Here is a 9,265-nt window from a genome sequence, read left to right as displayed (position 1 = left end):
TTTTAGCTTTAAATTTTATTGACTCCTGGAATCCTATGTTTGGAATCTAATACCTCAGTGATAACCTAGGTGATATGCAATCCAGTCTTTAAACTTTGATTTCTCCAGTGAACACTGGCAAGTAGCTGAATGCAAGATGAACAGAGACCCTTCCCCTGACTCGAGGGCTTGTAGTCTTTGGGTCACATCTGAGCACAACATCAATTCTGGGGAACAGGCTGGAAGGGTCAGAGAAGTGGTGAGATCATGGAATCATAGCCTATTACAAGGTCTCCTACTCTTCTTAATACTTACAAGAACTACTTCACTCTTTATGAAATGTTGGAGCCCTTGGAGAAATTAAATTCACTATAGCAAACACCTCCTTATAGTTGCAAAATACATATTTTAGAAATGTAAAGGGCAAAACAGAACTAAATCTAGGACCATAGGAGATGTAAAATAACCAAGACAGTGAGATTAATAAGTGGGAAAAGTCAGCTGTATGCTTTAAATGATATTTATTAAGCAATTGTTTGGTTATGGACACCCAAAGGAAGGAAAACCAATGCTAAATTTAATAAGACAGGTACATAAGATCCACAGTAAAATTCTCATTAACATTTACAAAAACCTTAAAAAGAATTGCAAATGAAAACACCAACAGTGACATTTCTGACACATCATGGTAACACAAATCAACCAAGTACAGTATTAAATCCTATACAGAGTTAGATACACTGCACGTCACTGAAACAGGAGGCTACAGTGCTTAGATTATTTATATAAGCAAGTGTTCTCTTGTACACTAAACCTATAGTGTTAAAGTAAAAAATACATTTTTATGGTTTGAGCCAGAGTCATGTTTTAGATTTGAAATGATAAAACCACAGGAAATCTTTCAAACTGTTCTCCAATACTTTCTCTCTGGCTAAGGAAGAGAAGCATTCTTCTGGAAAAAACATTTGTAAACATTTTTGGCAGAATTTTCTGATCACCTACATGAGACATCCTTTTTGAGGGCAGTATTCTTTTGCCAATTTAGAGGGTTGTTAGTAGTCCTTTGATCAAAGCTATACAGTGTTGCAGTGCAGAATACTCATTGGAATTCCAGTAAATAGTCAAACAACTAGGAGGAACCTAAACATGGCAGCTTTTAAAGAATGCTGATAATTCTGTCAACCAAAATAGCTAGCCCCCAGCATCTTCCAAGAGTTTGAGTTCAAAAGGAAAAAACCAGAAACTAGCCTCAGGCCAAACTTTCCTCCTCACTTGGTTCATATTTAGATTATTGCCAGGAATTGGCTTGACAGAAGTCATTGAATGAGAAAAAATAAGTGAGGCAAGCCTCGGTTACCAGTGCATTGCTTTCTGCTGATTTTGGTGAGCATTTGCTTTTCTGGATAAAAAACTGTGTTTTTAATTCACTGAATTAACATGGGTTACTAATCATCTAGGTAAATTACAATTGTACATCCTGGCTAGTGTTATAATTTAAATAGCAAAGAAATCATAGAAGACTCACTAGCTAACAAACCATGTTAGACATGACCTTCTCTTTATCTTTTAATGAAGTTATTTACATTAGATACAGTGTTACTGAAAACAAAAAGCTCTATTCTATTCACTTAGACATTTTGATGAGGAATTTTTATATATGTAAAAGCGTATGTATGTTTTCAAGATGTTCACACAGTTTTTTAAAAAGATGAAAGAATGTTTTCAGGCACCAGTCTTGCAAAAAAAAAAAAACCTCACAGTATTTTTTAATATTAAATTCAAGTATGTGGATAAATGAAAAAGAAAAAACAGCTAAAACTGTTAATGTTGAGTGAAAAATGGTACATCGTAATGATTTCAGATTTTAATAAAAGCCTTTGCATGGAGAAAAACTGAACTTTTCAGTCAAATCCCATCACAGCAACTTTCATTGCAATAAAAAGTTAACCAAAAATGGTTTTGAAGATGTGACCAAGTACTACAAGTCTCTCTAAGTTTCATTACCGCCGTTTTCAATTTGAAATAATCGATGGCTATGAGAATTTAAAGCAACTGTTAAAAAGTTCTCACTCCCATGACAGTTACTTGCTATAATGAAAATGATCAAACCCTTGATTTTGAGACAGTGTCAGGTGCAGTGACAGAAACCTCAGTGCTGGATAACCAGGAAAATGAAAACACACTCTTCCCTTTCCTTTATTTTCCCCACATTAATGAATTGTACTCTGAGTGGCAGAGTGCAGACTGGCAGACACATTAACTGTGTCTACAGATTTTCCTGTTCATGTAGAAACATCCAGTTCAAGTCTACTCTGAGCTAAGTACCCACCACCACAATGGAATCAATATTCCATTGAAATCCTAAGGAGCAGTCATTTGAGACGGTGTCCACTGGAAATATTTGCTTCATGATTTAAAGATATTTATCAATTACTACTTCAACATAACAGGTAAATGTGAGCTCACTGAGGATAAGTGAAATCTTTGGCTCATGAATGCCAGAAGTTCAGAACATGGCAGGCACATACTAAATGCTGTGAAATAATAGACTTTTTAGAAACAATTTTCTTCAGGCAATTCCTTCCTTCCCTGAGTCTCAGACAACATGTGGAGTACAGTAATATAAAGAAGTTGCAAGCAATAAAAAGATCAATGGTTTGAGAGGACAAATTAAAGATTCCTTCCTCTAAACACAGCCTCTGGGTTCCATGATTGACTGATGGGGGACAGTGGTGGTCCTTCTGGGACCAGTGGTGGGAATAATATAAACTATTCCCTGGAAGTGAGTCAGGTCAAGACTATAAGCATGAGTCCACAAAGAAGGGGGACCAGTGAATAGGTAAGCCACAAATTAGAAGCTGGGTTTGTGATGGAGGTTAAACTCTGTTTCATTTCAAGTAAGAATGTATTTATAGATTAAAACACACTAAAACTTCAGGAAGCTGCATTATCTCTTTGGGATTTACTGATTGCTATTTGGGACAAGAATTCTCATGGACCTAAATACATCTGTGTACTTTTTAAAAATATTGTTGCCCTCCTAAGAATTAACTTGCTGATTTCTACATTGAGACTGAATTGATGGTGGAGTTTTAGTATCCAAATGGATTTCAGAAAAATTTCTCTAGAGAAATAATTCTAATTATGATTCTGTTTTGATGTTTCCAAACTAAACAGTCAATCAATTTCTTCAGCATGATAATCTTTCCTTTGGGTGAGTAAAAAACAATCATGGCAGTAATTTCCTTAAATGGCTTAATTAGTTCTATAATTACACTAGTAACTATATATAAGAACTATTTAGGAGACTTAGTATTAGGAACAAATCATTTTTGCAGTAATACATTTAATGTGCAAAGAGTCAACTATACAGGGAACAATGTCAATACAAGTGAAAATTTTAGCTTTATAGACAAAATATACAATATTTGGTTGAATAGTACTCATTCATAATTATGATTATGAGGGAGACTAGAAATCCAAAAACGTATCTATCAGATAAGCAGTGGATGTGAATAGAACTATTTGGAGAGAGGCATGACACAGACATGTTAAGATAAATGACTATAATTTTTTTAAGTGCTGAATATTAAAAAATAGTCGCCTTTGTGGGAATCTGAGTCTTTTACATGGGCCTGCCTTCACCATTTGAAAAACTTGTACGTTCATTAAGCTTCCTGTAAGCTTGCCAGAGTAAGTTATAATTACTCCCTTATCCACAAATCAAAGGCTTACGATGGGCTTAAGTATTTTTGTTATGCCAAATAAGTTTGTGATTGCTTATTGTTTTTATAAAATTGCATTTCCTGGATATTAACATATGCAGCTAAACTTAATGTAAAAATGTATCTTATATAATCACACATTACATTCTCTTCAAACCATGGGAACTAGGGCATTAAGGTGTGATTTTTAAAATTTATCACTCTAAAATTCTGCACTGCTAATTTACCATACAAACATTTCAGGGAAAAGGTACCTATTTTTAAATATTTAATATGTGATTAATGATAATTTCATAAATACTCTCATGCTACCTTGCTCTGTATGGTAACCTCTAGCCACATTTGGCTGCTGAATACTTGAAATGTAACTGGTACAATTGAAGAACTGAACTATTTAATTTTAATTAATGTTGAATTTTAAAACTTGTTTTAGGTGTCTAAAACTTTTAAGTGGATTTACATAATTTAAGTTGTTGAATCTACTTTTTCATCTGTAAATTTTATGAAATCCAAACACACCATTTTACTGATGAAAATTTAATATCCAAATTGAAGTGGGCTGCAAGTGTAAAAAGCAAATACAAGAGTTCAAACACGTATTGTGAAAAAAGAATGTAAATTTCTCATCAGTCATTTTTATATTGATGATCTATGTGCCTTGCATTGTATTCCTCTTGGGCAGCATGCTCGAGAGCCCATGAAAGTTGCTAATTTCAAAAGTCATGTTTTAAAATTTTGATTTTTAATGCCATTCTTTTAATCAAATAATTTTGATCATTATGAAAAAGCAAATCACATTTAGTGTTTACCTACCAAGAGGGCTCTAACTGCCCACTCTGTACTGCTTTCTTTTTCTGAGTTGCAAAGCCCTCACCAGTATCAGTTCCAGCATGCAAATTCACAGGCAGTGGATATGCAGGGATAGTGTGTGACAGCACTGATGAGTGAGCAATGCAGTCAAATTGCTCAGTCCCTCCAAGTTCCATCTTGTCTTTCCCCCCAGATATCCAGGGATCCCTAATTCCTAAACTGACCTTCCGCTTCCTCCCAAGTTTTGCTGTGTTATGGCTTCCGGCTTGGAACAATAAGTGATGACTGCTCCGCAATGAGCCCCATCATGTGTTAATACTAGACTTTGTCCAGGCCCGGGAACTTTCATCCTTCAGCGTGGAGAGCTTTCTCTGAGAGAAGGATTCAAAACCTAGAAGTTTAAACACAGCCACCCGGTACTTCTTGGACATGATGTTGTACAGAATGGGGTTGATGGCAGCACTGAGGTAGAAGAGGACGAACGACACCAGGTTGCAGTATTGGCTGATTTGAGCAATCTCGAGGGAGCCAGGCTCAAAGGATTTAGAAAACAAATACCTCCCTACGTGAAAGGGCAGCCAGCAGAGGATGAAGGCAAACACCACTACAGCTGAAAGGATGGGGAGAGAAATGGTCAGTTCAAGAAATGTTACAGCAGATCACATTCTACTTACAAGACTTAGTTTTGTTTTGATGGTGTGTAGTATGACCATTGAGAAGCACCCTGTTCTGCTCTCAAACAGAAAAGTTATATTCTGCTTTTCTCTATTCCTGCACCAAATTGAGACTGTCTGAACCAATGGTTCAACAGTTTATACTGAGCTTCCAAGTTACTCCTACTTAAGAACAATCTGATTTGGTGAGCAAGTTGACAGATTGAAATCCACCATTTTATATGTGTCAGACACAGCACAAATAAGCCATGATAGTTGTACTTAACCGTAGCTGGAATTGGTTTCCTGGGGCACTTCTCAGATATGCAGATTCCTTGGATATATTACAAACTCATTAAAATCTCTAGAAAGGAGATCGGGGCACCTGCTTTTTCTTTTCTTTCTCGTTCCTTTCTTTTTTCTGGTTGGTTTTTTTGTTTTTGTTTTTTTTTTTGAGAACCAGTATTGCTGTGTTGCCCAGTCTGGCCTTCTCTGGCCTTGAACCCCTGGGTTCAAGCAATCCTTCTGCCACCCAAATTGCTGGGACTACAGACGTAGGCAACCATGTCCAGCTTTTTTTTTTTTTTTTAAGTTTTACTAAGGACATGCAGTCCTATGTAAAACCTTAAGACACTGAGGTGGATGATTTTACATCACCTACAACAGACATGAGAAAGGTGTAAAAGGCCATAAAACAATCAACATTAATTACCATCAATCCAAGTCTTCATTTTGCCCAGGTAAGATATTTTTTCAAGAATTCTAAATTATTAGATTAAGTTTTAAAAATTCAGAAGTGGGAGGGAAAATAATGATTTAGAGCTTGTAGCACTCTAGTGATCCCCTTTCAAATTGTCAAGGAAGAATAATATTAACAATGGTATTGCTCCCCCAGTGAGGAAATTAATAACTTTAAACTTGGAGGAAATTATTAAGCTTGTCTTCAAAACTAAATTGCAAAGCAACAACTTAACACCACAGCAACAATCTGAATCTCACAAGTAAGAACTTAGTCCCCTGGAGGACACAAGTAGGTTTACAACCTCTGAGTCATATTGAGAGAACCATTGGTCTAGAAAATAAAGCCTGACATTCAATGAAGAAACCTTATAACTGTAATAAGCGGATTTAGGAGTTATAAAATGGCAAATACGAAGTCATCCTGGAATAACTTCTAAGAACATTAAATACGCCCATAATATGAAATGCTGATTATAATGTCCAAGTAATTAAATACACAGACACTAGTTTTGAAAAATGAGTAGAAGTAATATTTTGGTTAGACATGAGTAAGTTTTTTATTACTTTACTTGTATCAAGTACATCCTTGAAGAAGTAGAATTCATGCAGTAACTATTCAGTAAACTCCAGTACTGATGCAGCAGGGACACTTGAGGAGGGGACAGTAAGTCCTGTAGGCCTCCATGAAGTCTCTTTTCTCTTGGAGCTCTGTGTACCCTAGTGTATCTTATCCTACCCTAGTCTATGCTGCCTGCAGAGACAGATAACCATGAAAAGAAAGGGAGACAGGGCACTGATTAGAAATTGACTTCCTTACAACTACAAAGCCCTGCAGTTTAGAGCTGCAGGATAAAGCAAGTCGATGTAATAATCTGGAAAAAAATGCAGGACAAAAAACAAATCCCAATATTGAAAGAAAAATGAACCATCTCCAACAGAATCATGCAAATTCATCATGGTTTGGGTTAAATTTACCACTGAATACTTCCTATATCCAATGCCTGCTTTTCTTAATGTAACTTTGGAATCTACAAACTGTAGTAGAGACAGGAGGCTTAACTTCACCTCTGACATTTAGAGACCACAATAAACTTTTATGAAATATCTCAAAGGAACTTTGTGGACTAATGGTAAATTCATTTTAGGAAAATACAAAAGTGTAGAAAAAAAAGATGAGGAGGGAAGGAAGGAAGGAGCGAGGGAGGGAAGGGGGATGGGGAGACAGAGAGAGAGGGGGAGAGAGAGGAGAGAGAAGAGAGAGAGAGAGAGAGAGAGAGAGAGAGAGAGAGAGAGAGAGAGAGAGAGACTCATGGAGAAAGAGGATGAGGGAGAAGAGGGAGAAGGAGAAGGGGAAAGGCACGGGAAAGAAAGGAGGGCACTCGCAATGGAAAGCCCAGGAGCGCGCGGAGACTCACCCAGCATTTTCACGGTTTGCTTGTGGTTCTGGTCCCTGAGCGAGGAGCCCACGGCCGCATCGCCGCGCCTCCTCCGCCACAGCTTCCTGCCTATGAGACTGTAGAGGACAGTGAGGCAGAAGACAGGCAGGAAGAAAAAGACGCTGGACACCCACACCATGACCGTGAGCAGTCCCGAGCGCACCGCGAACTCGGTGGCACGGCACTCGTTGGTGTCCCGAGGGTCAGTACCATTCTCGTGCTCCACCCCAACTAGGACAAAGATGGGCCCGGCGCTGCAGAAGGCCACGGCCCAAATGACCAGGATGACCAGCTTCACCCGGCCCTTGGTGACCACCACCTTGGCTCGCAGCGGGAAGCAGATGGCGAAGTAGCGCTCGACGCTCAGCGCGGTGATGGTGAGCACCGTGGCGTAGGTGCAGCTCTCGCTGACGAACTGGAAGAGTTTGCACAGCAGGTCGCCGAAGTTCCAGGGCCGGTACTGCCAGAGGCGGACGAGGTCGAGGGGCATGCAGAGGAAGATGAGCAGGTCGGAGAAGGCCATGCTGGACAGGTAGAGGTTGGTGGTAGTGCGCAGCTCGCGAAAGCGCGACACCACCAGCATGGTGAGCAGGTTGCCGGCGATGCCCACCACGAAGAGCGCCACGCAGGTAGCTGTGACGCCCGCCAGCAGCGGCGCGGGGAAGAGCGGCAGCAGCTCGCCCGCCAGCGAGTCGTTGCCGGGGAAAGCGTCCCAGTCCAGATCGGTGACGTTGGGCTCTGGCTCCTCGCTTGGCGTCGCGTTCCTCATGCTGCCGGCTAGGCTTAACTGGCCTGGGATCGAGACTTCGCTGCACGAGCTGGTCCCCGAGGAAGTCCCCTTAGGCGCAGAGAGTGCGAGCAAGGAGCGGGCGCGGGTGGACAGGAAGGATGCTTGCATTGGAAAGAGAGGAAAGTGAGAAGCAGAAGCCTAGGGAGAAGGTGAAGCAGAGGGAGTGACCCACTGCGCGCTCTCTCTCTCTCTCAGCTGCCCTTCACCCCCACCCTTTTCCCCAAAGTCCCCATCTTCCAACCCAGCATACCTGTCACCATAGCAGCCCCGCCAGTCTTTCCTGGCATTCCAGACCTTGGTCCAGCTGCATCTCACACTCCCCGAAGCATCCTAGAGCGTGGGCTCCACGGAATCCAGCGCTGCAAAGCAGGAGCGTGAGTTCCCTTCTGAACCTTGGGCGCTAGGGTATCCCGGCAGGACAGGTCATTCCACGGGTGGAAACCGCGGTGGCGGAGGGAAGGACGCCTCCAGCAGAGGGATCCGAGTGGAGTCCAGTAGGAAACCTGGTGGGAAGCAAAAGCGAGCGTGCCTAACGCGGTTGGGGTTGGGGAGAAAAAAAAGAAGGACCTCGTGTTTGTATCCCGACTGGAGGAGACAAGCGCGCACCTGGGAAGAGCCTCACGCAGAGCTAGAACACACCCGCGTGTTCACCGGGAGAAATAAGGTCAGAAACGTGACCGCTCGTCCAAGGTCATACACTGGCTCAGAAAACTAGAGTTAGATCATTCATCTGGCTGGGACTGCTGAGGGCGAGTGCGCAAGATGTGTGAATAACCCTGTCCTAAATTCCTGCGCTCTTCTTTATGGTTGTAAGGGGCATGTTGCATTGAGAGAACTTTTGCCCAATGCAAATCAGGGGCGGGGCAGAGAAAGGAAGGGAGCATGGGTGACATGAAGATGTAGCTGGCAAGTGGAGGAGGGGCGGAAGCTTCAAGGCTGGCACACGTCGAGGATGCGCAGTAAACATTATTGTTTGAGGCATGATTAATACAAATCAGCCATTTAGTAGCTATGTTCCCCCTTGGGCAAGGTCCTCAGCTTTCTGAGGTTTAGTTTGTTGTCGTTTGGATGTCAAGTGCTGGGGACACTTAGGCACTCAACAAGTAAGTAAAGACTGCATTGCTGTTTTTG

The 9,265-nt window shown here is 41.1% G+C and overlaps 1 protein-coding gene across 1 annotated transcript; it reads right to left on the bottom strand.

Annotated features, from left to right (window-relative positions):
• Positions 1–485: 485 nt before the first annotated feature.
• Positions 486–8,334, bottom strand: Ghsr (growth hormone secretagogue receptor). Its single transcript, XM_020176876.2, has 2 exons — positions 7,324–8,334; positions 486–5,124 (listed from the first exon to the last, which is right to left on the bottom strand). The coding sequence occupies exons 1-2, from the start codon at positions 8,240–8,242 to the stop codon at positions 4,820–4,822; spliced, it is 1,224 nt and encodes a 407-aa protein (XP_020032465.2). The 5' UTR covers positions 8,243–8,334; the 3' UTR covers positions 486–4,819.
• Between the last annotated feature and the right edge of the window lie 931 nt (positions 8,335–9,265).

This window comes from Castor canadensis, chromosome 5 (genome assembly GCF_047511655.1).
Source record: "Castor canadensis chromosome 5, mCasCan1.hap1v2, whole genome shotgun sequence".
In the NCBI taxonomy this organism is placed as follows: Eukaryota; Metazoa; Chordata; class Mammalia; order Rodentia; family Castoridae; genus Castor; species Castor canadensis.
Note: the sequence above shows the minus strand (reverse complement) of the source record. Positions and strands in the feature narration are given on the sequence as shown.

What these genes read in the sequence shown, in the direction of transcription:
- Ghsr (XM_020176876.2), bottom strand. Translation starts at nt 8,242, where the DNA reads ATGCAAGCATCCTTCCTGTCCACCCGCGCCCGCTCCTTGCTCGCACTC. An exon ending in GCAAACCGTGAAAATGCTGG is followed by an intron (nt 5,125 to 7,323) that starts GTGAGTCTCCGC and finishes CCATCCTTTCAG; the next exon opens with CTGTAGTGGTGTTTGCCTTC.